At 42.4% G+C, this 27,907-nt stretch overlaps 2 protein-coding genes across 2 annotated transcripts in view; both read left to right on the top strand.

Moving 5' to 3' along the window:
* nbeal2 (neurobeachin-like 2) overlaps positions 1–13,652 on the top strand; it is a 34,771-nt gene extending 21,119 nt beyond the window's left edge. Inside the window, exons 27-55 of the mRNA XM_018689244.2 lie at positions 20–736; positions 835–1,019; positions 1,194–1,350; positions 2,497–2,640; positions 3,744–4,067; positions 5,183–5,332; positions 5,431–5,588; positions 5,792–5,916; positions 5,999–6,116; positions 6,270–6,427; positions 6,549–6,682; positions 6,776–6,883; positions 6,980–7,075; positions 7,195–7,319; positions 7,436–7,576; positions 7,674–7,804; positions 7,916–8,025; positions 8,115–8,232; positions 8,324–8,421; positions 8,520–8,633; positions 8,769–8,855; positions 8,967–9,076; positions 9,583–9,755; positions 9,847–9,941; positions 10,044–10,160; positions 10,696–10,857; positions 10,951–11,099; positions 11,218–11,353; positions 11,571–13,652. Coding sequence (XP_018544760.1) covers positions 20–736; positions 835–1,019; positions 1,194–1,350; positions 2,497–2,640; positions 3,744–4,067; positions 5,183–5,332; positions 5,431–5,588; positions 5,792–5,916; positions 5,999–6,116; positions 6,270–6,427; positions 6,549–6,682; positions 6,776–6,883; positions 6,980–7,075; positions 7,195–7,319; positions 7,436–7,576; positions 7,674–7,804; positions 7,916–8,025; positions 8,115–8,232; positions 8,324–8,421; positions 8,520–8,633; positions 8,769–8,855; positions 8,967–9,076; positions 9,583–9,755; positions 9,847–9,941; positions 10,044–10,160; positions 10,696–10,857; positions 10,951–11,099; positions 11,218–11,353; positions 11,571–11,678 — 4,548 coding nt within the window. The 3' untranslated portion in view covers positions 11,679–13,652. The remainder of the gene's footprint in view (positions 1–19; positions 737–834; positions 1,020–1,193; positions 1,351–2,496; positions 2,641–3,743; positions 4,068–5,182; positions 5,333–5,430; positions 5,589–5,791; positions 5,917–5,998; positions 6,117–6,269; positions 6,428–6,548; positions 6,683–6,775; positions 6,884–6,979; positions 7,076–7,194; positions 7,320–7,435; positions 7,577–7,673; positions 7,805–7,915; positions 8,026–8,114; positions 8,233–8,323; positions 8,422–8,519; positions 8,634–8,768; positions 8,856–8,966; positions 9,077–9,582; positions 9,756–9,846; positions 9,942–10,043; positions 10,161–10,695; positions 10,858–10,950; positions 11,100–11,217; positions 11,354–11,570) is intronic.
* Positions 13,653–17,214: 3,562 nt separating this feature from the next.
* On the top strand, positions 17,215–27,035 carry nradd (neurotrophin receptor associated death domain). Its single transcript, XM_018689255.2, has 6 exons — positions 17,215–17,734; positions 22,018–22,150; positions 22,333–22,680; positions 23,776–23,986; positions 24,116–24,258; positions 25,193–27,035. Exons 1-6 carry the CDS (start codon positions 17,693–17,695, stop codon positions 25,504–25,506), a joined length of 1,191 nt encoding a protein of 396 aa, XP_018544771.1. The 5' UTR covers positions 17,215–17,692; the 3' UTR covers positions 25,507–27,035.
* Positions 27,036–27,907: the final 872 nt, after the last annotated feature.

Below are 27,907 nucleotides of genomic sequence, written 5' to 3'. Positions count from 1 at the left end.
CTCTCTGATGTTACCCCAGCTCTTTCATCTGATCTACTCCAATGAGGATTATGTGAAGCAGCTCGCTAAGCAACCCAGCTGGCAGGATGTTCTCACCAAACTCTATGTGAAAGAGTCCTACGAGTCCCACACCGCCAACATCGCAGACCCCAGCACCAACAGCTCCTTCGAGCCGAGCTATCGGCCAACGCTGCGCAGGGATCAGTCTCTGGTCATAGAGGACACCCGCACCGACATCTTCCTGAACTACCGCAACTCGCAGGACATCGAGGATGAGGAGGAGGAGGAGGATGAAGGCGGCCAGCGGGACATCTCAGAGGGATTCTCCGATTTGTCCCAGTCGCCTCCCAGCGGGGGCGGAGGGCCCCTTAAAAACTTCACCGGCTCCCTCCATTTTAAGTCGTTCGACTCAGTGGACCAGGGCAGCCACTCGTCCTCAATCTCCAACGCAGTTGATATCACCTCGCCTTGCCCCAATGAAGAGGGGAGAGAGTACCAGCCCCTCTCTCCCTTTGGTACATCGCCCTTAGATTTGGAGCTAGGAGGTATGGGAGAGACAGGCGCACACACTCCTGCAGGCAGTCTGACAAACACACCATCTCCTCTAGAACACTGCAAACCATTTCCACCGCTCAGGCCCAGGAAGAGCTCCAGTCTGTCCAATGTTCTGGACGATACAAGCTATGGGACGGACCCTCCTACTGGAGACACAATCTCCAATACATCTAACCCACAGGTATGGCTGCTTTTTAACTCAGATTTCCCTGATGTAGAATTTTATTGTTTTAGTTCTTTTCTGTGTGACTTTAGGACTGAGCAGAGTTTATGTTACAGCAAACCCCAGAGGAGGAGCTGTGCAACCTCCTCACCAACATTGTCTTCTCCGTGCTGTGGAGTGGCAGTGGGGCAGAGGGTGCGGAGGACGTGGTGTGGAGGGAGAGAGGACAGGTCTTTTCTGTTCTCACCAAGCTGGGCTCGTCCTGCCAACTGGTCCGCCCTCCCGATGACATCAAGCGCAGGTGAGTGACGACGATTTCAGATTTGTTTCCCCTCAGAGAACAAACACATCTGCGCTGAGCCTGTGTTGCAATGGAAAAACTAAACTGAACCACGCCTTCAGTCGTGTCACCTTTTGGCTATATATCCAGAAATGTTACCATGACATGTACTCAGGGTTTGTTTGCGTGTGCCAGTTTGTTGGAGATGATGCTGGAGTCGTCTCTGTCAGACCTGAGGGACGCCCAGGGAGTGTCCCTGCCCTTCTGTCCCAGTCTGGTTCGGCTGCTCAGGCTGCTGCAGGACTTCCTGTTTGCTGAGGGCACAGACAATCACACGCTATGGAGTGAAAAGGTATACCACATACTCCACCTAACACATACTGTATGTAGCACACATGACACACTCTGTCCTGCTATTGGAAGTCTGTTTCCATCATGATAAAGGTTGGCTGACTGTAAAAACAGCAGGGATAATTACGAAAATAAGTCCAGGACTTCATCATTCTGTCCCCGACAAAGTCTTGGATGAGCATAGTGACACATTACCAAGCTGAAGCTAGAGTAATGTCAAGACATCACATTTCAGTTTAGTTCCAGAGATTTTTAAATAAAATTTGCAAAAATTATTATTTAAATTCATGATGATGTATGGAACACTTTTGGAAATGCTTAGAATTAGATGAGAAGATTGATACCACTAACAGTGACAGTTAGCTTACCTTAGCACAAAGACTTTGACTGCTCTTAGCCTTGCACATAAAACCCTGTAAAACCACAACTTGTCCTTTTTACCCTTCAATGAGATTGTGTAAGAGCTGCACGCTTGCTTTATATTTATACTCATTTAAAATGCTGATGGATTTCGGATGCTTGGTCCTCAGAGAAAAAGTCCACTTCTTTTCTTCAATCAAATATCTTTTTGCCAAGAAGCAATGCAGCAGATTTCTGCAGTAAATGAGCTGGTGGCACACACTGTGAGATGATGTGCGCAGAACAGTCAGGGGTCTTCCAGGAAATGGTTTCATTTGACTATAGTATTGTCTCTATTATGGACTGAATGGTGTCAAACATAAAAGAGAAAACTGTTTATGTTAGGCCTATGAAATGAATTGTTTGGAAACAACAAATCTTTGAAAGTCAGATTACAGTGTTGGGATGTTATGCTGTAATTTAATCACAAATATTGACAGAATTATACATGTTAATGTTAAAGGCATCAGGGATTTAAGTCATTACATTCATAGAAAGTATTGTAAATACAAGCTGGGTGTGGTTGTTTCTGTGTTTAACGTCAGGGGAAATTTTCCTGTCTTAACTTAAGGCAGGGTGGAGAATCACTTTGGGTGTAGGTAACATCTGAATAACCTTTTTAAATGCAGGTTAAGCTGTATTTGAGGGTACTGAATGGCTGTAGGTTGTCGTAGATGCTGCAAGGTGTGGAAACAGGTCTAGCCCTTTTTGTCAAGTCCTTTTGTTGACAGCTACTGTTGTATTGCAGATATTTGAGGGGGTGGTGAACCTGCTGGACAGGTTACAGGCCTGGCATAGCACCCCCGGCAGCCCCGGGAACACAGAACTGAAGGAAATGGCCCAGATTGGCCTGCGTATCATCACTGGATATATCCAACAGCAGCACTCACAGGTCAGCTGCTCTCACAACTTCTCCTGTCCAGTACACCAACCATAAATGTAAAAAAGAAAAATTCTCACCGTACACATCTTTCACAACCCAAGACTGAACTTTGCATGAAATAAATTTAAAGGGGTTAAAGAATTTATTTAACATGATAAGAGCACTCAGATAAAGCCATACCAAGAAATACCAAGCCTTCTATGGGTTTCTTTTCAAAGACATTGCAGGCATTCCTCTTAGGGAGTGTTCTCTATGAAAGGGCAGCTCCTCAGAGTTATGAGTTCTGCTGTTGCGGCTGCTGCTCTTCTAGCTGTTGGATTGTGGGAGCTGCCATAAATGAACTGGCCATAAGGCTTTCCATCATATATTGCTAGGTTGTAGTCATCTGCAAAGTAGTACAACTCTGCCTAAAGCCATTTGATTTCCCAAATGTCACAAGTGAAATAAATTAACTAAATAGCTGCGGGTGTCTTGGAAATAAAACAAGCCTGGAGCCACTTTAATTGAGTGAATATACAATACAAACTGTGACTGAAATAAAAGCAATACTATCACAGCTATAATAAGTCCAGCGGTTGAAAGTAACTAAGCGCATTTAGTCAAGTGCTGCACTTATGTACAGATTTGAGGGACTGCACTCTACTTGATACACCGCTCTATTTCAGAGTGAGATTGTACTTTTTCTTTGCTACATTTATCTGACAGTCACTTTGCAGACTTAGGTTTCTCATAAAAAAAGACATGTAATCAGCTTATAAAATATGATGAGTTGTCATAGATTAAACCACTGGAAAGTCTGTCAAAAGTTCAATTTATCTCCACACCGACCAAGTAACATGTAAGTAAAATATGCTTTGAATTAATTAATCAGTATTAACACTCTAATAATATGATATACACTAAAAATACAGCTGTAGGGTCCATTGCTTTTTTCCTGATGCTTTAAGTACATATTGCTGATACTCTGAATGTTACATACAGGACTTTTACCTGTAAAGGAGTTTTGAACCAAGTAAAACACCATTACATATAAGTTAATCATATTTTTAAATGAGATGCCTGAATAGGCCATCAGTTGTAAAGTTAGTGATTTGCCTTTTCTCCTTCTTCAGGTGTGTGTGATGGCTTTTGTGAAGCTCCACAGCCTGCTCCAGACCGTGCTGTGTCTGAGCTGGGAGGAGGTGTGCTTCCTCCTGGGGCAGCTGGGCGCCCCCCTGTGGCCGGAAGGCATAACAGACTGCTCCGACTGCGGACACCCGGAGACTTTCTCCCAGCTGGTGCCCATTGTGCGAACCTTGCTCGATCAGCACGCCGACCCCGTCACCCTCCAGAACCTGCTGCCCAACCTGCCCATCACCAACGGCAGCACCACCTTCGCCCAGGACCTGAAGGATTATTCTCACACGCTAGAGTGGCAGGGGTTTTACCAGCAGCAGGTCAGTACGTTGACTGACATTATGCGTTTAAAATAAGACATCATTCATCTTTTGTTTAAGGAGTCTAGAGAGCCTCCTCTCCTGTTTTTGTTATGATTAAGTAGGTATAATCAACCATCTACTCTCAGATACCGCCGGCTCTGTTCTTTGTCACATTAGTATATACTCAGGATTTTTGCAAAATTGCTTCCTGGTCTGACCAGTTACCTCCCAGTGGGTGGCTGAGAAATCTAATGCAAAGTTTAAAAATTACTATCACAAGTTTAGAAAGAAAAAAACACAGTTGTCGACTCCCAAATATTTTCTAGCTGACCTTCAATGTATTTTAGGCAGGGAACAGTTTATGCTCAAACTTGAAGCTGAGATATTTTGTGAACTGATGCCAAACAGACACACTCACCACTGAGCGCTGAGCGTAGATTTATCATCGCACTGTGTGACAGTGCACGTTCATAAATCTGTTTTGTTTAGATCTCTTTTGTATACGGATCCCACGATACATTAGTCAGTATAGCATAAGTATGGCTGCCTTGACAGTTTTGAAACTTGGACCAGGTGTGTGCGTTGCCAGTTTCTGTAGCCTAGCCTAGATATTTGTTTTATATATATGTGTAGGGTTGTTTATTTTTATACAGCGTCACATTTTTAGCATGAAAAGTGAGACAGAAGGGAGGAAAGGAGAAGCAACAGATGAGTTTAAACAGTGCAGCAGTTGTAAGAATATCTCCTTCAATATAATAAACAAAGAAAGGGAAGCTGTTCATGTGATGGCAAGTGTGTTGCCATTACCATCTCCTGTTTTTAAGCCTCTAACATACTCATCCTTTACAGGAGAGTGACAGGAGTTATGATAAGTTACACATTAAACAATCAGACACCACATTGTTAAAAAGAAGGCCATGGTTGATGAAAAAATTATTTTTATCTATTATAATTTGTATGTATTTTTTTTCCATTCATTTCTTGCAGTGATTTTATTGATGTGTGTTGTACAATTTTTGCCTCATCACATCAAGGACCATAATGGATATTGGTCTTGGACTTTACTGTGTCATCTATGGTGTTTTTGGATCTGCATGTGATTGAATGTCCCCTCTCCCAAAATCTCGCTCCAGGTTAAGCCCACCATGGAGCAGTATAAACTAGACACGTTCGGGAGGAGCCACGACATCATGTCCAATTTCTGGAACTCCTGCTTCGACGACCTGATGAGCACGGCCTTTAAACGGGACAAAGACAGATCTGACAGCAAATCAAAGTTTCAGGTGAGGAGAACTTTCAAGCTTTGTGCATACTAAGATGAAGTTCCAATCTTTCAGGTTACTGATTTGACATTTCTAAATGTTTTTCTCTGTGAAAACAGGAAGTGATTGTGGACCCCTACCTGAAACGAGTCAGAAGTGAGAACAACAGGTACCTCAGTGGGCAGAAGCAGAGCTCCAGCCAGCAGGGGGTGGTGTGGCAGCACTGGAAAGCTCTGCGAAGGCTTCTGACCAGTGAGAGAGGAGCATGGGCCAACAGGTATGATGTCATCTAGCTTTCAGTCAATTATTTCTTAAAACCATTTGCATGTAAATTAATCAGAGAGGAAACTGTTTACTGCCAGTGGCCCAAGTTGTATTAAAAAGATAGAATACAAACATTTTCACGTGTGGTCCTATTGTTGCTCATTCTTGCCCTGAATGTGCTCAGTTGTAATTTTTCCTTTGCCCTGTTTTTGATAGAATTCAACCACAGGTGAAATGGAAATTGTCCAATGCAGAGACCTATTCAAAGATGCGTCTCAAACTTGTGCCCAACTACAACTACGATCCTCACAGTGAGGCCAGTGCCCTGAGGGACAACATGGGTATGTCGCAGACTGCTCTTTTTTGTCGTCTTAAGTAAAACAGTGCTCTGAAGATGTGTTGTGTCTCTGTGTGATTTTTCAGGCGCTGATAGCCCTCGTAGTTCTGAACCTCTCCCGCTAGCTGTCGCTAAGGAAGCAAAAGTTAGTGACATGGAGGACGATCAGCTAGGAGAAGAGGACCTCGTCTTTTTGGATAATAAGTGAGTCTCCAGTTTGCAGAACATTTGTTCCAGGCATACCAGTTTTGAAACACTAAATTTCACCAAACAGGCATTAAAATATTTGAAAAGTCCTGATATTTGTAAATGAAGCACAGGAAAATGTAAAGGTTCACCATTATCTTACGCTGTCAGGGTGGAGGGAGAAGACGAGAGCCAGAAAGAAAAATTGGTTCTGTCTGAAGACTGTGAGCTCATCACCATCGTGGCGGTTGTCCCGGGTCGCCTGGAGGTTACCACTCACCATCTTTACTTCTACGACGGCAGCAGCGAGAAAGAAGAGACAGAGGAGGGTGAGAAATATATGCGATCACGAACATTATGCCTTGCCCTTCTTCGACCCCCCCACCCCCACCCCACCCCACTGCTCTTCAAAGGGTTCTGGTAAAAAATGAGTCATATCTTTGCCTTCAGGAATCGGGTTTGATTTCAAGAGGCCTCTGTCTCAGCTCAGAGAAGTCCATCTGAGGCGCTACAACCTGCGACGATCTGCACTGGAGCTATTCTTCATAGATCAGGCTCACTACTTCATCAACTTCAGGAAGAAGGTGACGCTCAGTTCAAATTTAACTCCTTTTTTATCTTTAATTGGAATTAAATATTAAGTGTTTGTTAAATAAACTGAACGTTTGTCCTTTCAGGTACGAAACAAAGTATACTCGAGGATCCTGGGGCTCCGGCCTCCCAACCTGTTTTACTTCGGCTCCCGCTCCCCCCAAGAGCTACTGAAGGCATCTGGGCTTACACAGGTGTTTATTTATTTAATGAAGTCCTCTCTATGAAAGTTATCACATCTTAAATGTGCTTATTGTATTTGACCAATCTGATGTTTATGTGTTGAACAGAAATGGGTAAACAGGGAAATCTCCAACTTTGAGTATTTGATGCAACTGAACACCATCGCCGGTCGCACTTACAATGACCTGTCTCAGTATCCTGTGGTAAACACATCTCCCCTGACACCATTTACTGCCTCTATTTATGATCCCTTTATTGCAAAAGATTATGCAATTACAGTGTGAGGAGGCATCATGTTGCAGCTGTGTTTTGTTGTCTACAGTTCCCCTGGGTCTTGTGTGACTACACGTCTCCTGCTCTGGATCTGGAGGACCCGTCAGTTTTCAGGGACCTGTCTAAACCCATAGGTGTGGTCAACCCACGCCATGCACAGAATGTCAGAGAAAAGTAAGCAGCCAATCAGCAGCCAGCTGTCACTTCTGTAAAACGGCAAACCCCATGCTTTGCACAATGTCAAGAATGTACAGTATAGTTTTCAGCATTTTTTTTCTATCTGTCTCTAGGTATGAGAGCTTTGAGGATCCGACAGGCACCATTGACAAATTCCACTATGGCACACACTACTCAAATGCAGCAGGAGTCATGCACTACATGATCCGTATGGAGCCGTTCACCACCCTGCATATCCAGCTGCAGAGTGGCAGGTGGGAGCTCGGACCAGTGCGTGATATTGTATAGTATTTTCTGCTGTTCCCTGGTCTCATATTGGTATTCTTCTATTCTTATCTTGTCATTGTTTAGGTTTGACTGTGCAGACAGACAGTTCCATTCAGTAGCAGCTGCCTGGCAGGCTCGCATGGAGAGCCCGGCTGACGTCAAAGAACTCATCCCAGAGTTCTTCTACTTCCCAGAATTCCTGCAGAACATGAACGGTAAGTAGCACTACACTCGTGGTCAAATTGAGTTTTAAAGCAAATAAATCGGACTTGATATATTGTTGACATAAAGAAGCTAATGTCATCTCTGTCTCATGCATGCTGTAGGATTCGACCTGGGACATTTGCAGATATCCCAGGACCCAGTGACAGATGTCTTGCTGCCTCGCTGGGCCACGTCAAGAGAAGACTTCATCCGGCAACACAGGAAAGCCCTGGTGAGTCTACACAAATGGTCTTAAAACTCACACTGGCTGCCAATCATGCAAATGTTTGAAATGACAGCATCTTGTGTATTTGACCCCAGGAATGCGAGCATGTGTCCAATCACCTCCATGAGTGGATTGACTTGATCTTCGGTTACAAGCAGAGAGGTGAAGAGGCAGTGAACGCACTCAACGTCTTCTACTACTGCACCTACGAAGGTAAGGCAAGAGTAAATATCCTCCAAACTTTTCTTCAGCTCTTTGTGTCCTGCAGAAACTCATTCCACCTTGCCGTCTGGCCTCTCTGCAGGCGCAGTAGATCTGGATGCGATTGCCAACGAGAATGAGCGCAAAGCCCTGGAAGGCATCATCAGCAACTTTGGACAGACACCATGTCAGCTCCTTAAGGTACCACTCCCAGTCTAATTCCATTATCAACAAAATTCTGGGATGTTCGGTTCAAGAGGCAAACAGCAGTTTCATATCATGTTCCTGTCTCCACCCAGGAGCCTCATCCTCCTCGTATGTCGGCTGAGAACGCAGCTAGGCGGCTGGCCCGCCTGGACACTATGCCCCCTAACATCTTTGAGCACCTCAAAAAGCTCCGGCCGTTTGTGGAGGTAGGGTCTAAATGCTTTTAAATAATGAACAATAACTCATATTGTGTTATATGTATGTATGTATTTACATGCATGCATAAACCTGTGTGTGTGTGTGTGTGTGTGTGTGTGTGTGTGTGTGTGTGTGTGCCTCAGGTGGTGAGTGACGGCCTCCCTCTGGTCCAGGCAGTGGTACCAAAGAACCAGAATCGTTCCTTCATCATCCAGGGCTCAGACATACTGGTATGGGTGCTTTCAGATGGGTGAAATATAAAACTAAACACAATCATGACAGCAACAAGACATTCATTTTAAATAGTCGAGGTTTTTAATTTTCATGTTATGTCTCTCCAGGTGACTGTGAGTTCAAACGGGCTCATAGGAACACACAGCTGGCTGCCATATGACAAAAACATTGCCAATTATTTCACCTTCACTAAGGACCCCACAATGACTAATCCCAAGTGAGTTAAATGTCATTTAACATTAAAATATCACATAATCAAAAGCATAGGAACAAAGCATGAGTTTGGACATCTTGAATCTACTTTCTGCAAAATATTAAATCTTCAGCCCAGTGAGTAAAAACCCACCTTATGTTTTACAGCATTTCAAAAGATGCATAAAATCTTCCTGACAGTTGGATGGAAGCATAACATCTGTCTGGCCATCCCTCTTTGTCTGTGAAGCTTCAAAGCCTGTTTAATTAATTGAAATTTGCTTTAATCTTATTTTATACCCATCTTGAGCATGGATCACATAAGCAGAAAATAAATCAGGATAGGAAGCATTTGAACGCTGAAGAGCTTCACGTAGGTTGTAATTTGCAGACGTCGTGACAGTTTAATGCGTCTATTATAAATCTCTGTGTTTAGGCTGCAGCTCACTCTCACTTCTTGTTTCTGACTCGCTTTGATCCTCTCCAACCCCCCCCCCCCCCCCCACACACACACACACTTTTGTGGTGCAGAACACAGCGTTTCCTGAGCGGACCTTTCTCCCCCGGGGTGGACATCAGTGCTCAGGTGCTGGTGGTGTCCAACGACGGACGTCTGCTGTTCAGCGGAGGACACTGGGACTGCAGTCTCCGCGTCACCCAACTGGGCAAGGGCAAGCTGGTGGGCAGGATCTGCCGGCACATCGGTGAGCTCTTATTGTCGTATGCTCACATTATAATCTTCAAGCTTTGGTCCAGTTTTGCATATTTATTTGTATTTTTGTGTGCTCTGCAAAGATGTTGTTACATGTTTGGCTCTGGATCTCTGTGGCATCTACCTCATCTCTGGTTCAAGGGACACATCCTGTATAGTGTGGCAGGTCCTACAGCAGGTAAACAACTTCATATATCCCTGTCTACAGCAAGTCACTTGCAAGCGTAGCTGTCTTCACAGTTATTGCTTCACATGTGCATCCTCCTTTTTTGTCCTTCAGGGTGGCTTCTCCAGCGGCCTGTCTCCTCGGCCGGTGCAGATTCTCTGTGGACATGACCAGGAGGTCACCTGTGTGGCCATCAGCACTGAACTGGACATGGCTGTCTCAGGGTCAAAGGTCAGAGGTGTTACACTGTATGAACATGCATATAAATTTGAATATTGAATACCATGTCAGGTCTTTTTTAAATCTCTGTGCTCACTTATTCAGTTCTGTATGATTGTGCAGGTGTGAAAAATGCTCTTCAACCTAAATAACCATAAGATCTCTGAAAATGTTGTTGTTCTCCAAGCAAAATGTGAATTGGCTCTTTAAGAGTGAGAACATAATCTGTGCCAGCTACAAGAAATAACCTCAAAACACAAACTTTATGGGTATAAGGGGACAGATGTTGCCATCTTATAGCCAGCAGTTGTACCTGAGGAGCGTAATGCAACAAAATAAACCCAGGGTAAACCACAGCTTGAGCTTTTCATCCTAACTGGCATTAAAATACATACAGAGAACATACAAGTCTGTCATTCTTAGCTGTGTTTATATGAGCTTTTATTTTATTTACTTTGATTCTTATCATGTGGCTTTGGTTTAACAACACTGGTTTGCAGTGTGACACTGACAAAATAACCCTCACTCTCTATTTACTGTGCGTTAGGATGGGACTGTAATAGTGCACACTGTCCGACGAGGCCAGTTCCTGCGAACGCTTAGACCTCCTGGTAATAGCTGTGTGCCTGCCCAAATCTCTGAGCTCCAGGTGGGCATGGAAGGCCACATTGTGGTACAGACATCCCCGGAGGAGTGCTCTAACAGGAAGGTATGTGGATACAGTACAATTCATAAGCATTTATGCTCAAGCAAGTTTCTCAGCCTGCCTATGCCAATATCTAAATTCTACTTGTCCCTACAGGGCAAGTACTCCATTCATGTTTACTCAGTAAACGGCTGTCTGCTGTCCTCCTTCACCATGGAGGAGCAGGTGACTGCTCTCCACCTGGTGTCTGAATACGTCATCCTGGGCACCATGCAGGGCAGCCTCCACATACAAGATTTATACAGGTAAAGAAACTGAGGACATAGTTTGAAGTTTATTATAATGATGCCAATTTGCAGCATTTCTAGAAAACGTTATAACTGTTAAGCAAAACTTCAACTCTAACTCCTCTTTGTTTGACAGTCTGGAAGCTCTGGTAACACCACTGGCCTTGAAGGTTCCTGTGAGGAGCGTGTCGGTCACTAAAGAATACAGCCACATCTTAGTGGGACTAGAGGATGGGAAGTTGATTGTGGTGGGGGCAGGGAAGCCAGAGGAGGTGAGAACCAGGACATGAAGTGATGCAGATGCAGGAGCAGGGTGGTGTATGTTTGTATTTGTGAGTGTGTGAGGAGGGTGGGGAGGCTGGGGGTAATCATATGCTAAGCACTGGTTGAAAGCGCCAGGTTTTTCAGATGATAATTGAGTGTCTTTAGTCTAACATCTCTGCTTTAGCCCTGAAGTGAAGATTTACATGTTCCCCCTCCTCATCTCAGGTTCGCTCAGGACAATTTTCCCGTCGCCTGTGGGGCTCCACACGCCGCATCTCTCAGGTGTCGTCAGGTGAAACCGAGTACAATCCCACTGAGAATGCTGGGAAATGAGATGAGCAATGGTGCAGGAGCTCTGAGCCGAGGACTCTGTAGGTTACAGATACCATCAGCGCTCACCAGACTTACTAAGGCCTTTCTTCTTTTACAAGCTGGGAAACTATCGTCCTCAGCCACTGATCTCTCTGAGAGAGCAACTATACACTGAGCACTTTTTTAAATTCTTAAATGATTTGATATGTTATCGCGTATTTCATTTACAGTTGTTTACTGTTTTTAATCAGCATCATTCCAAAGAGTGGCCTTGTTTTGTGGATGGCAAAGAACTCGGCATTTTGCGGCTGTGAACTATTGTCAGACCCAATATACACTGAGTTATATTTCAGGGGAATGACTGATGCATATTCAGCCACAGACACAGAGTAGAGTAACGCTGTGAACTCCCAGGGCTCCACGTTCCTGGTTCCTTTATTGTCAGAGGCACAGCTACGATCTCTGTGCTGCTGAATGTCCCAAACCCATTGTTTGGCGATGGCACCTTCTTAAAACTCCTGAAAGCTTGAAAAACCACTGCAGACATTGCTCGAGATTTCCATATTGCAATACTGGTGAATACCACAAGAGGGTTTGCTTTGTAAAGAAAGACACAGTGGGGGACAACTGATCACTAGTGAACCTATGCTGTGTTATCATTTTTTAGTTGTTAAAATCAAGATTTGCTGATCCTTGCACCAGAGGTGCACCACAGTGTATAAGTCTGAGTTCCCTAGGTTTTAGGAAATGTAAAACTGTTACAATTAAAGCAATAGCTGCTTTAATGGTCAAGTATGTGAAATATATTCTCCTTTTTATCTTGATTGTGGAGCTTGGATGCAGTGAAACTCAAGAAGAGAGCAGGAGTGAAGGCCTTTACAAATGCTTCTGTAATTCTGTCCATCATACGGCTATATCCCTGTTTTATTTGACCTGAAAAGTGCCTCTTTTTTTTTTAGCTTGTATCTCGAGCCATGTATAAACACTGAACTCCAATCATCTATCTTATATAGATCACTATGTGTCAGATTTTTATCTCCGTCGACCTGACTACTCTACTATGACTCAGACGTGGATAAGATGTTGTTAATGAACTCGGTAAACTGTTGGCTGGACACACATAACTTGCCCGTACTGGTAGTGTGCCGTTTCTGGAGCGTCTGAAAAACATCTGAAGACAAGGACGACTGACGAAAACACATGAGCAAGAGAGTCTGTGAGTGAGCTTCAGAGGAATTCACTTCCTGCCAGCTTCTTTTTACTGTGGTTGGAACAAAGTAGTTGTTATGCAGTGTCATGACGGGAGAGAGACAAAGGAAACTATGTGGGAGAATGCAATAACCCATAACATGGTGCACACATACAAATTACCTAGTCTTTGTAAGTGATGCTCAGAATAAAGTGTAAGCAAGGAGAAAAGAGACTATATTTGAAATGTAGTTAAATTATCAGTTCATTTCCTTTTCTCATAAACACATTCAGGCTCTCCAAAATCACATTTTAATCAAATCATACAACTTAAAGATGAGATACTGTCTTATAAAGTCTGTGCAACTGAGACAGTCAATGGACGTAAAGGATTTTTTTTTGCATAAGCAGCTGTTTAAATACACATTTGATAATTCAGTTGAGGCATACTGATATCAAAATATACAACACTGCTCTGTTTTGCCCTAAATGTTATGAATGTAATATTTCACTTAACTATGCAGTAACACTCGGAGCCTTTGATTTCATCAAGTGAGGTCAGAATTGGGTCTTTACAGTCAACAGTCCTCTATCAAAAAGTAGGTTAAAGTCATGCTGTATATATTGTATTTGATATTGTTTGTTGTTCAAATGTCCGGATTTCGATTCAAAGTGATCCTATAAAAGCCTTAGGTAAAGGCCAGCACTGCCTTGAATTTGGACTCGATCCATTTCTCTTTAACCACTATTATTTGGCATTTGTATTGTTCTTGGAAGATGTTGAGAATACACTTTTTAAAAATCAAACCGCCTCTGTTCCTTGTAACTTAAACATGGCAGTGGAAGTTGTGGTTGTTTGTCTGTTCTCTCTCCTCACCACTTCATCAGTTTGTATCTGAAGTTGCTCTTTCTTAAACTGGCCTTAATATGATAAATAATTGTGACTGCACACTTCTGTTCAGGAATCCTATTTTCCGTGCACCGTCAGCCCATATCCTGAGGATGATTGCCCATTACTGAAAAATGAGCTATGATTCTTGTGTGTGAACCACAGCAGGAAGGAAACCGATCCGCTGCCACAGTGAAGATCATCCAGCTCCTCCACTGTAATCCCAGCCTTTGCATGCATCTGTGATGTTAACCCTATTTAGAGTTGAAAAGGTCACAGTGAGCAACAGCACATTTACTTGAAGAGGAGACTTTGATCTCCTGGTGGGCCGAACATCCTGTCAGCCTGCCCATAAACACCTCCGGGGGTACAATTCATCGGTTGGGGAGGGGTGAGGTGGGGTGATAAAAACCGACCTGTAGAACCCCCAGTCAAATACAGACCGCAGAATAGTGAATAAGGGAAGTGGAGTAGGAGGGTGAAGAAGGATGCAGTCGCTCTGATGTGGTCCCACTCACAATGGAGGGAGGGGTTGACACCTTGCTCCTGGTTATTGGCAAGTATCTCCCTCCGACCCCTCCAGACCCGAGGGCAGGCTGAGGGGATGCATGTCGTGAAGTGCTGCAATTTTGGTGTTGTTGAGGTTGTTCCTGCCAAGAACCGCAACAACCCTCAAACGGGCGTCAGTCAACAACCTCGGCCCTCCACCCTCTCCCATGCACCATTTCTCCTCGGCCTGTGGATGACAAGATCATGTGTTTTTTTTCTTTTTTTTATTCATAGCTGCCTTATCGTTCCCACCCATGTATGACCACAGAGGAACTCAGCCCTCAGATAAAGAGTCTGTGCCTCTACAGCGAGATGATGTAGACAAGTAAGAAATAAAGAGGTGACGGGAACTGTTTGTTTGTTTGACTTCTGATAAGACTGTGTTTATTTATTTGATTTTTGCTCAAATGCACTGTAAAAATCTTAATTTTACTGAGCAGTTTTTGTTTGTTTCTGAGTCCTGCAAGCTTTTTTCTTAAAAAGGAAAAAAAAAAAGCACCAGCGCGATAAGATTATTAGTACCTGTTTCCAATAAAAATCAGCTTACTTTAAGAATGTTCTAGATGTGAGTTTCAGTGCATCAACAACAAGATGGAGTAAGGCAGATTTTCCTTAGAATAATAAAAATAACATTTGAATCCAAAAAAAAGTTGGTTTGCATTGAAAAGAGGATGAATCAAATCATTTTAAGACTCAATAACAAATAAACTACTTGGTAAAATGGAGAATTTGCAGTGCAATGAAGCGAACATTGAATAAATGATAAAACTAAACACTAAAATGACATAGAATAAAAAAATAAAATCATTTTACCACAAAGCCACATTTTTTCAACTTCATAAAATGATACTTTCATGACTCAGGATTATGCAACAATTACCGGTTTTTGTGGTGTGGGTGACACTTCAGCCTTGCATACTCATTTTTAAGTGAGCATAAACCCACATAATTCAGATTAAGAGGACTTTTCCTCTGTGTGTAAGACTGTGAGAAAAAGAGATCTCTGTGTGACTGAAATATGGCTTGAAGTTTTATCAGAGCAGGAACATCCTTTCTGTCTCCTCTCATCCCTTGGCAGGCTTTGAAGTGCAAGTAGTATTGTGTCTGAGAGATCTCTCCATTTGTTTGCCTCTGAAGTCTCCAGGCCCCCCTGTGATGCATTCACTAGCATTTACAAGGTGTGTAATTTAGCCTGCGTTGGTTTTCTAATCTTTTGAATTGCTGAGATCAAACATGCACTTCTTCTGAAGAGCATCTTGTTTGATTCACATGCTCTCTTTTGTCTCTGATAACAACTGATCACAGCTCTATGTGAGTATCCCTGCAGGGTTGTAAAATGGTATCATGTCACAGATCTCCATTTAATAAGGTTTTATCCCAGGATCTGCATATGTTATTGGTTTTTTTTTTTTTTTTTCACTGTTCATTAAAGGAAATGTTGTGGGAATGTACAGTAATGTAGTTGAGAGTGCAACTCATGATTGGAAAAGCTGTTTTACATATTTTGTCACTGGGATAATTTTTAGTGAATTAGAATAATAATTACAGAATTATTCCAATTCCTTATAATACATGTGAGCTTGCAAGTCCTCCAACAGGACAGCTTGAGGTCCCAGCAATCAGTGGTGGGAGAACAACTCATATCTTTTATCTAAGTCAAGGAACAATACCACAGTATAAGAACACTGCATTCAAATTTTTATTTGCATAAGTATAAATGTAACAAAATTACATTTAAAGTGAAAAAGTAAAAGTACTATTTTGCATAATGGCCCAATTCAGAATATATAAATTAATATGTAATAATTGCTGATGCATTCAGGTACATAGCTCTTTAATAATGCAGGTGGTAAAATTGGGGCTAATTTAAACTTCTTGGTACACTGCTGTTATGTTTAATCTCTGAAAATGCATCAGAATTTGGCTGTTGATTTATTGGCCTCCAAAATGTATTATAAGTTAAGTACAGGTACACCACTGCCAGTAAACATTATGCTACAGTACTATGACCTAAAGTGTTAGATAAATAAGAAATAATGAAAAGAAGCAGTATGAAATAATATTTCAGGCTGAATTTTGTGAATTCATTGGATTATATCACTATTTAATGTTTTGTATATTTTGCAGTGGTGTGGAGAGAATTCAGGTTTTTAAATAAAAGCAGCAATACCAGAGTGAGAAAATACTCCACAACCAGTAAAAGTCCATATAAAGTCGAAGAACATGACATTAAATTTACATTAAATTTCAAAAGCAAAAGTAGCCTTCTTCTTAATGTAGGAAATGGCCTCTGTGATTATTATACTAACCTATGTTATAGTAGGGTTGTTTAATCTATAACACTGCAGCATATTTTAGAAGCTTATAATATGATTTGCACGTGAAGTCTTATTTAATTAAGAAACTGGCCATCACCGCTTAAAAATAAATGTAATGAGGTGAAGACTGAGTGTAATATTTGTCTCTGAATTGTTGTGGAGCACAAGTATAAAGTGGTTGTTCCACAGATGTGTTCTTGTGTGCAGTACTTAAGTGAATGTAACCTACTTGTGGTTAACTTCTCACCACTGATATTTTGTCCACAGCCTATTTATTTATATGATGGTTCATCTCATATTTATTTAACAAACACGGAACTTTTTAGGTCTCAATATGGTACTGTTTAATAATGTTTTAATATGTACAAAACGTTGTTTTTATCTAAGACTCTTATCCAATCTGACATTCCTGCAACATCACCTCGTGTTTAATAAAACATATCAAATAAAGCAGATAGATGACGACATGTGGATTAATATCACCCCACACACGCACTAACAGTGTGAAACTTGATTAAAGTTCTTTTGCCTTACATTACATTGTTGTTCCCGGCGCCGCGTCGTAAGGACGCAGCCAATCACGAGTCTCCTTTGAAAGCTGAGTAGATGGGAGGAGAAAAAGCCCAGGAGAGCTTGCAGGAGCTTTTTCTCTCTTCCCCCCTCCGCCTCATCTGCGACGAAGTTGCGGGAGAGGAAGGATCCCCGTGCATCCTGTGCGCACTGAAACAGAAGAAACTTTGTGTTAAAGTTTCGCGGTATCAGCAGGGGAATGCACTGAAAGAAGCAAGCGCGTCTACCGCGCCGTAACTGGGAAGAATCTACGGATTACACAGCCTGCGCTTTAAACCCGCTTTTTCATGCGTAAAAAAACCCCATCTGCTTACCGGACCGTGACCGAACTCTCCTGTCTGCTTAACTAAGACGTTTTATGAGAAGTCGGCGCTCTTAGGTCAGATTAAGACCAAGGAAAGTGACTATGCCGGTTTTGTGCGGTTCTTGAAGGCTGCAGACTGAGAAGAAGTTCTGTCAGAGATTCTGAGAAGCATCGATCTGTCCGCTCCAAGGGAACGAGGATTTTGAAAGCTGAAGACATGAGACTGTTTGTCATCTGCGCACTCCTGCTCCTGTTAAAAGTAAGCAACAGTTAATTACTGTTTGAGTAGAAACAATGCCGCATATTTTCATAACTCAGAAGCTTTTATAATCCCATATCATCACAACACCACAATAGCAGCCTTTGTAAACTTGATTCAGTGAATTCAATTTTACACCATTGTTCCCAAAGGAAATATGGTTTACACCACAGAGCCATATTTGATTACGGTTGTGTCACACGACCCTTGCTGGTGAATATGTTTTGTTGTCAATCTGTAGTTTTCAAAAACAGTGGAAAGAGAGAGATGACACATCTGATGAAATCTCATCGGGTCTTTCTTTTAAAGTCTCTGATGTCTAATCAAGAGTGAAATCAAATTATTCCTTATTTTGTTATGGTGCTGCTTTTTGTTTCCCATGGACACATCCTGGACTGTGGCCTAACCTATTATATATCTACACAGGCTGTTGTAGACCTCCATGGTCAGAGAAAACATCCAGGAAATACGGTGGAGATAATTTTGTCTTGGGTATACAACTCAAACTGGGAAGTCAGTTTTCATTTTTCCACTCACATGACATATTTTCACTCCCATCACCAAATGCAGCAGCGGGTAAAATGAGCCAAACAACTTGGAACATCAGACAAGGACAAAACACAGGAGCACGCGATTTACACAGATTATGCACCAACCCTGTGATGAATGTTGTATTTTATGGTGAGATTATAGTTTCACTGGTGTTTGATAGCGTATCATTAAGCTGGGATCAGTAAAAAAGAAAGCCCCGGCCTTCATGGTTGCAGACAATAATTTGACACTCATCTACCTCAAAAAGCCCATGGGGCTTGTAGTCCTGTCTGGACACGCTCGTCAGAGTCAAAGCACTTTTGTTAGATCAAAGTATTTAGATAAAACTTCAGCTCTTAAAAAGATGTGTATCTCTACCATTCTAAGGGTGTAATATCAACAGGACTGCTTTGTGAAATCTAAGATGATGTTTCTCATCTGCTTTGTAAACAGTCACTTAAATGTATTTCTGACTTCAGCCCCACTCCATGGATATCTTTTGTGTTGTCAAAGGGTTCTCTCATTACTCACTGGATGACTTAGTGCTGAGGTTGACTCTATCTTACAGATTGTGAGCACACTCTTCATGATTTTCTGCTCTTAAATTTTTCTCTAAGGCTCATTCTCCCTGTAGTTTACTGTACATGTTGCCACATTAGTTACTTACGACATTTCCTGGTGAGAAAGCGGCCTAGCTTGCAGTGTTGCTGGGGTCTGGATATCCGGAGCAAAGCAATTATCATCATTTTCTCCCAGTTTGTGGTGTATATGTGTGTGAGTGAGTTAGAGGGGGGTGGTATAGTTTGTTACCACAGTCATTTGAATTTCCATAGAGCAATTAAGCTGGGAGGGGGGGCAAACTTTAGGGTTATTTTGAAATTTGAACCATTTCTGAACTTGTTGGTGAGACTTGGAGAAAAAAAAAGAGAAACACATGTCCTTTAATGTGTCTCTTATCCTCCCCTGTATACTAATGACAATGATGCAGTTGGGATGTGCAGCTTAGACAACTTTCCCTCAGCCCAGGCTGTTTTTTCGCTGGATGACCCCTGCCTCATGCTGTCACAGCAGTAGTGTGAAAGCTCACGGCTCAGTGTCTTCACAGGGAGAGATGGAGAAGGAGAGAGCATCCTTTTGTGTGTTTATTTTCACGCAGATTAGATTAACTGCGGAAACTCCAGCCTATAGGCGCTTCAAATGCGCTCTCACTTCAGAGAGGCAGAGAAAATGTTTCAGGCGCAGAGAAGGCTGAAATTAAGTGTGTGTGCGCGTGTGAGTGTGTGCGTGCATGTGGGAGATCCGCGTTGACTGAGTGACTCCGGCAGCCGTGGAGTTGAGAGCCCCATTGAAAGCAGTGCTCCTCGGTGGTCTGTCTGTTCTCACTGGGGAATCCCTTCAGATTGCAGCTTCTTACCTAAATGGAAAAAGCAACTGCAGCCTCACCTCCCTTCAGATTTTAACGCTTCCAAGGTGACAGATACAACTGGATGATGTTTGGTAGCACAGCTATGCTCCTCTGCTTGAAAAAAATGGACATAAACCCAAAGTATGACATTTGTAAGAACATCAAATGTAGTAAGAAGGTAAAATTTTCACGGTGATCAATTTGCGACTAAACAAATGTAAAACTGGTTATTGACGTGAAATCAACACATTCACATTTGTTGATTTTGACCCCTGATATCACAAAAAGTGAAAAACAATTAGTGCAAGGTCAGCACTTTCATTTTTACCTGCTGCAGCTGCAAAAATGTGAAAACACACACATGCATAGACACATTTTTAGCCACCTATCTTAAAATTATATATACATGTTTTTTGTAAATGGCATTAATACTGTATCTTTTTGTATGAAGTAAAAAAAGGGTTATTCCTCACTTTTTCTAATTATTTAGATTGAATTAATTCATCACAGTATTAAGCATAATGACTGGTAACTGGATATTAAATTATCTACCACACTGAAACACTTAACATTAAGTGGCAACCATATATAGTGCTACTTCAGTGTATACAGTAGATAATAAGTCAGTCATTCCTCTACTGAGTAGATCACTGTTCCCTCTCGTCTCCAGTGGGGCATGGACTAAATATTTCATTGTACGCTGGGCAGCGGGTAAAAAGCCAAACCTTTTGCAGTTCCTGCTCTAAGCTGAGTTGGCCCTCCAGGCAGGCTTACAGAGCTACACCAGCCCAGGCTCACACCAGGCCCTGTAAAAATGACAGAAATCCAAGCTGCAGGTAAAAATAAAGCAGAGCCACTGTCACCAAATATTTATCGGAGTATAGATTGAGGGCTCAAAGGTTAGCTAGTGTTAGCGTAGGGGCCCCCATCTGTTGCATTGGAGAGGACCAGTCAGAGTTACCAGAATGCCTTCCTGCTCCAAGTTATTACGGTCCAGGCTTGGTCACAGTCTGCCAACTCCAAACATCCCACTGGTTCCTGCCTGCTGGATCTTACCACCTCAGCACACTAATACCTCTGATCTGGGTTCTGTGGCTGGTGTTCAGATATCATCAGGCTCCTCTGCGAGCGTCGCAGTAAAACTGGATGTTGTTTTTGGAACGAGGCAAGGCCCGTTTCAAAGTTGTTTCTTCTGTAGTATCAGCATGGAACATTTCAGTGTTTTGCGACTGGTGGCATGGCACTGTGTGTGTGTGTGTGTGTGTGTGTGTGTTTGCGGGCTTTGTGTGTGTGTGGTGGGCTTTTTGTTGGAGGCTCTACAGGTTCACACATGCTGCCTGTGTGTTTCTTGGCAGACTTCAGAGACAAAGAGAGACATCAGTGGGTTGTTTAGTTGTTACTTTTCCCCTTTGCAGGAGGTTAGTTGTTAGACATCTGTTTGCTCTTGTCAGCCCTCAGGCAGAATGGGCCAATCTCCCTTAAATGTGTGCATGTTTAAGATGCCGTTGTTCAGAGCCTGAAGAAGGGGGGAGTTAGTGAAATACTGACCTTCATAGACACACCTGCAGGGCTTGGTGACTTCAAAGGCCCCCTCTCACCCAAACAGACACTCGCATGCTGGGCAGCCTTGGTTAACTGACACCCTCGCCTGGGGCTGGAACCGTCTCCTTTATATACCTCTGCCTGCTTTTCTGTTGTCAAGAAATAAACACACATACACACCACTGCATTCACACACGCATTTACACATTTTCATTCGCACTGATTTGGAATGAGTGGGAGGGAGGAAGCTCTTTTTATTTCTTCCTTCCTCCTTTTCTGAGTGTTTTCCTTAACTCCTTCTTTTTTTTTTGTCTTATTCTCTCCACTTTCCACTGGTCTAAAGCCATCTGATTAAAGCCAGCCACTCCTGTCAGGCACCAACCCTGCTGCACAAGCCGTTAGGAATGTCTGATCTATCCCTCATGTCATAACTCAAGCTGGGCTCTCCATTACCCACTTGCAGATAAGGACTCTGAGCACTTTAAGGGCGAAAACCGAGGCAGATAGAAAGATAAAAAAAGGGGCCATTTTCAGTTCACCCAGTTACGTGCTTCTTTAATTGCACAGGAGTGGGATGTGTGCGACTTCCTTCCCACATGTGGCGTGAGGCTGAAAACTCCCTGGACAAAGGAAAACTTGCTCTCTTGTTGTCTTTGGTACTGCCTGAAAAGTTGATATGAATCATCCAGATATGGGTCCAAAAAGGCCTAAAATAGAGAAGGGTATTTGTTTCGCGATTTAAAATAAAACAAAAAAATACAGAGGTGGTGTTTTTTTTTCTCACTGTGTCATCTATTTACCGCAGGTTACCCTTGGAGATGCCTGTGCCAGTAACCAGTTCACTGAATCAGGGCAGTGTTGTAGTCTGTGTCCCACTGGCTTCGGAGTGGTGGCACAATGTGGGAAAGAGGATACCAAGTGTGCACCGTGCCCGCCGGGTAAGCAATTATAGTCTAATGTTACTGCACCAATATAGAATATGTTTCACCTGCCGTTTCATTATCTCTGTCATCAGTCCAAGAAGCTGGAAGAGTTCAGTTGGCACTACATCTCAGTATCGCCACTGATATTTGTGAGAGAAACAGCTCATTTAGACTGACGCTGATTTTGTGTCCCCCAGGAACATTTTCCTCATCTGAAGGTCTCAAGCCTTGCCTTCCCTGCAGCAAGTGCCCACCCAGGGTCCCCATGGTGGCCTCCTGTACGGCCAATCAAGACACGCAGTGTGAGTGCAAGAAGGGCTTCTTCTTTTTAATCGAGGTGTGCTTGCATTGCTCCAAATGCAACCGCGGTGAGGGAGTCTTCCGAGAGTGTGGCCTTCAGGGAAACACAGTGTGCCAACGCTGTGGCCCGGGAACATTTTCTGAGGAGCACGATAGCACCAAACCCTGCCAGAACTGCACCCAGTGCTCTGACAGCGAGGTGGAGATCCGAGCCTGTATGCCCGACTCTGACACGCTCTGCATGGGTGAGTTGTGAAGGAGAACTGGAGTGAGAAAAATACACTTTAATTGAATTAAAGGATCATTAAAGGATAAGTATGGTGATATTGTTTATTTGTCTTATTGTCAACAAATCTGGTGAGAAGATGACAGCCAACAATGAATTGATGCCACTAACAAGTTTTCTCTGTGTAGCCAAAGCTTGATATAGTATACATATAGTATGTCTTTGTGCCACAGACCTGATCAAAAACACATGAATGAGCCACCAGCCATTGTTGTTTTGGGTGACAGCATCATCCTATGTACATTGACCAGCTGCTGTAAACCCACAGCCGAAAATAGTCACCAGCAAATATACTATTTAACTATAAAACTACAGCGCCTGGCTGTTTTAAGACATTACTTTTTAAAAAGTGACTGCTTGGTCTTTTAATGGGATTAGCTGACAATAAGAAAAATATAGAATAGCACCAGCCTTTAAAGATCTAACACAGGGGAAGGCAGTAATAGCGAAAGATAAAAAGATAAAAGAATGAGCTCAAGGGAGGGGGAGTGTCTGCGAGAACACAAGGACATGTGGTCAACACCTGCATCCACACCTCATGTGAACACTCTGTAACACTGAGCCTGGAAACACGAGTAGTGAAAAAAGCAGCCAACTTAAGTGCTGTAGTCCAATTGGTGTGAGCTTGAAAGGTCTTTAGGTTAAATGACCCCAGGAACCTGAAGGCCAAAGGAGGGTGTTGACCCCAGCAACTAGTCTGCTTGCTCGCAAATGGCTACACTCACTCTCCAGGAGTAAGGTCATCTGTACACACTCTGGGTACATGTGTCATGACCCTGTGACCCCTGAGAGGTCAGAGTAGTACCTTGTAGCGTTTGATCCTAAAATAGGCAGACCACAGGAGGGAAGACGAGGCCTGGAAACAGGGGCAATGAAAGGTTTCAAAACCCCAGGGGAGCGGGATGGCTGAGGCTATCATTACATCGGGTGCACAGGCCTCTGCGGAATTATTTCTGGCCCTAATGTATGCAGGCCAAATGTGTTTCTGATGTACATATGTGTGCATGCAGTGATGCTGTACTTGACACGTCTCTCTCTCTCTCTATCTTAATAGATAAGAAGCTGCACATTCTATCTCCCCCTAAGTCTGATAGGCCTCGCCTTTCAGGTGGAGAGGAGGTGGTACAGGAAGGGAACACAAGTCCTGCCCCTGGAACATCCAAGCTTCCCCCGCAGGATGAGGGTGGCAGCAACAACATTCTGGCTTACGTGTCCGTTCTGGCTGCCGTGGTGCTGGGTCTGCTTCTTTATGTGGCTTATAAATGGTGAGTCCTCACTAGAGTTTGGTCCTAGTCCTTAAATGGATGTAATAATGATTATAAGATTGGCCCTGGGATGACAAATAGCTCAGTGTGTGTAATTTAGCTGACATTGTTTTCCTGCGCTCTTCTCAGCTGGAGATCGTGTAAACAGAAGAAGGCTCTCTCTAAGGCCCGTGCGGCTGAGCTGGGATCGTCTCCAGAAGGAGAAAAACTCCAAAGTGACAGCGGAGTTTTTCTGGACTCTCACAGCCTACAGGACAACCAGCCCAGCAAAGGTGTGGTACACGCAGACTCTTTGAAATTTAACTAAATTAAGATTTCTAGGGCTTCAGAAGATATTTTAACAAGGTTACTAAGGCATCTAACATCTAAGCCTTTATTAACTCAATGTGCTGAGATGCACTTACATACCCGCATTACCAGCTGTTTAGATTATGAAGAAAAGACAGAGAAGAAGATCAAAGTTAATCCATAATTTAAACTAATACCAGCCTTTCAGAAACAATTTTAAAGGCCTTGTTTATACAACTTCAAATGACTTCAGGGATTGTATTAGAAAAGATTAGACTGTATTGGAAAAAGGAAAATTAATTTATTTCCCAGACAGAACACTGTTGTGCTCCACTTTCTTTTAAAGGCACTCTGTTAAGTATTTGACCACTAGTAGCGATACTAGGAGCAGTGTTGTTGTGAGTGGATCGCCATTTTGCTTCTCAGATCACGAGGACAGATTTCCTGATGCCAGTTTGACTTATTTATGGCAGTAACACACAAACTTAGACTTCTAGCTGGCAAACCTGAATGTAAACAATGCAGGTTTCAGAATACTTAAGAAGTTGGCTTTGTAGATTATTTATGAGGAGGGAAATGCATTCAACACATTTGTTATTCCTTAAGGAGAGACACAGTGGGTTTTTAGCAAGAAACAACGGATGTGAACATAAATTTGTTTGTTTATGAGAAAACTCCACGGGGCATCTTTAAGTTCCAGTTTCCCACAAGAATAATGATGAGGAAACATTCTGGTTTTGTGCCCAGAAAATGTTCATCTTGGTATTTCTAAAAGGAAAGATCTATCATGAGACCTTTCTGTTGCTGTTGATAAAATAATTATTTTATTATTGATTTTTATTATTATTAAGATCCTGAACAGTTAGTCTTTGGTTGATAAAGCAAAACGATGAGCTAATTTTGTTTGCATTTCCACAGGTACTAAGAGAGACAGCAAGCAGGACACCCGTCTGTACATCAACCTACCCCCCCACAGACAGGAAGAGGTGGAGCGCCTCCTGCAGGAGGGAGGGAGCCGGGGGTGGAGGCAGCTGGGCGCAGCACTGGGTTATGAGCCTGAACAGCTAGACCTGTTTGGGCACGGAGAGGCCCCCGCCCACACGCTCCTCTCTAACTGGGCCCAGAAAGAAGGCTCCACTCTGGGACTGCTGTGCTCTGCACTGGCCCGCATCGAGAGGCTTGATGTTGTTACGGCTCTTAACTGCCCCACGCAGGGTGTTTCTGTGGTCTGACAGCTTTTCAGCCAAACGCGTCACACTCACAGACTCGAGTGAAGAACTTTGATTGAAATGACAAGGGAGGCACTCTGATATCAACATCTGTCACTGTTGGAGACTGCCACTGATGGTTCTTGTTGCTTTGTCGGACACTTATAATTCAGTTTTTTCACTACGAAAACAAAGAATATTCTTATTCTACCCCAGTTTATGTCCCCATTTGATTTTACATGGATCCAACTGCATGAAAGAATCTCCTTTGATGTGTCGGTTATTGCTACAGAGCAAATCACCAGTAACAAGGTGAAATGAACCGACTGAATATAGAATATGTAATGTTCTTGTGAAGCCTCAGTGGCTTTATTAATGGACACTGTGGAATCCTGGGCAGATTGGATTAGACCTACAGTTACCTCCACGTATGCTTCCATAAGTACATTTGCAAGTTGCAGGAAACAGAATAACGTGCTGCGTGAGTGTGATTTTTCAAAAACCACTGTTTACATGTTATTTGGACAGTAATCAGATTTTTTCCCCGCTCCATCTAAAGAACATGTTCCCTCCGCGTGCTATTGTAAACAAACACGGACGGCTTAGATCATCATGCTGCTAGTCTGGCAAGCCTCCTTTTATGAATCACAACTTCAGCAACCGCTTTGGTATTGCTGTAGATTTTTGCCAAAAGGAGATGGTTTCTTCCAACAACACTGTTTTCCAATATGACGTGATTTTCCCTATTTGGGCTCATTTCCGTGTACATGTGCACGCTTAAGAAAACCCAACTAAGAGTTTACATGGCCAAGTGATCAGATTTCTTCAGTAGAAATTCAGGGTTGAATCCTTTTAATCAACCCTGATGATGCTTGCAGTCATTATTTTCTTTATAAGAACACTTTTAACTATTGTGTAGGTAGGAACTACTCACCAGGCTATTTTTAAAAATCGTTGCCCTGTTCTGTTTTTTCTTCTTCTTCTGCTGCAGCCACTAAGTAGCCTTGGTATTTATTTCCACTGAGGATATATTATGCACCACTGATGTTTCAAATCTCATCAGAGATGTGAAAATGAAGCATAGATATAAAAACACCTTTCTTAGCTCTTCCTAGTAATAATCCTCTATGACTGTAAATATCTTGAATATTGATTTGTTTTGATAAGTCATGGCTTAAAGTGAGATCATTTATGAACTGTGAAGCCAGAAGAAAAGGAATAGAAATGAATCTATTCCCCTTACATTCAAAATATGCAGTTCTATTTCTTTCAACTTAATTTCTTATATTAGAGATAGAAAAAATAATAATCCAAAGACACTGTTAATATCAATCCTCGTGTCCATTTAGTATTTATTTCATCAGCTTTTCAAGTCTAAATAAAATCTATGAGAACTATGGACATCTACAGTGTAGTAGTTACACTGTAGGTGTCCTCAGAAGGTTAGACTTTTTTCACCAGCCATGTATGGTTTTGTGTATATATTTCCTAAAGGTATGCCTCTGTGTTTTTGTAAGAGTTTTATTCATTTAATAAATAACTTTGATAAGCCAGTGCTGATTTGCTGCAACAGGACTAAATCTGCAAATTAAGTGCAGCATCAGTTGTTTGGAGGTACGTGACTGTGGAGTAGCTCAATTAATTTGGAAAAACAAAATCATAATTTGAATAACAAATTACAGAATATCCACATATTAAGTCAGCTGGTACACCTGAACACATTTCAGAGGTACCTTAAAAAGTTGTTTGAAAGCAAATGGAGAAGTTGAAACAGCTTAAAGTGGTGGCTGAATGCTAGCTAAAATGCTAGCTAAAACGTATAAATGTATACCGAAAACTCATGGACAAACAGTTAAATACCTTAACCTAATGGATGGCAAATTAGCCAAAATGAATAAGTAAGTATTGGATGAATGGTTGAATATCATTAGCAACAAGTAATGGATAAATGGTAAAATAGCTGGAAGTAATTGGTGGCTAAACTTGTTAAAGGTGAGGGTTAGCAAAATGGTTGAAATGGTTTTAAAGAATACACAATTGAAATAGCTAAAAGTAACATAAATGGACATACGGTTGAAATGAATGGGTTTATCTGACAAGGTACAACTGATACAAAAGATTCAACAGGCCTCAATAGTTTGATAAATATAGTTTTATTTGTAGGTTTCTTTGTGTCATACCTCCCATAGACTCTAAACAATTACAAGCTTAGTATAAAAGCTGACATTGTGTAATTCAGACACTGTATTATAATATAAGAACACTTCCTATCCAAAACCCTGAGGGAAATCAGTTAAGAGGTATTTAATAATTTGAGGGTGAAATGAAAACAAAAACTTCACCCAAAATATTCTGGTGGACAGTTTCCTCTTTCTCTCAGAGGCACAATCTGATTCCTACTTCCACTCTGTTCTGAACTCAGATC

The sequence above is a fragment of the Lates calcarifer genome, linkage group LG15 (assembly GCF_001640805.2).
Source record: "Lates calcarifer isolate ASB-BC8 linkage group LG15, TLL_Latcal_v3, whole genome shotgun sequence".
Taxonomy (NCBI): domain Eukaryota; kingdom Metazoa; phylum Chordata; class Actinopteri; family Centropomidae; genus Lates; species Lates calcarifer.
The sequence above is the reverse complement of the archived record's forward strand: the minus strand, read 5'-3'. Positions and strand labels throughout refer to the sequence as shown.

Coding starts and splice junctions, on each gene's coding strand:
- nradd (XM_018689255.2), top strand. CDS start 17,693: ATGAGACTGTTTGTCATCTGCGCACTCCTGCTCCTGTTAAAA. Junction 22,151..22,332: donor GTGTGCACCGTGCCCGCCGG/GTAAGCAATTAT, acceptor TGTGTCCCCCAG/GAACATTTTCCTCATCTGAA. Junction 22,681..23,775: donor CTCTGACACGCTCTGCATGG/GTGAGTTGTGAA, acceptor CTATCTTAATAG/ATAAGAAGCTGCACATTCTA.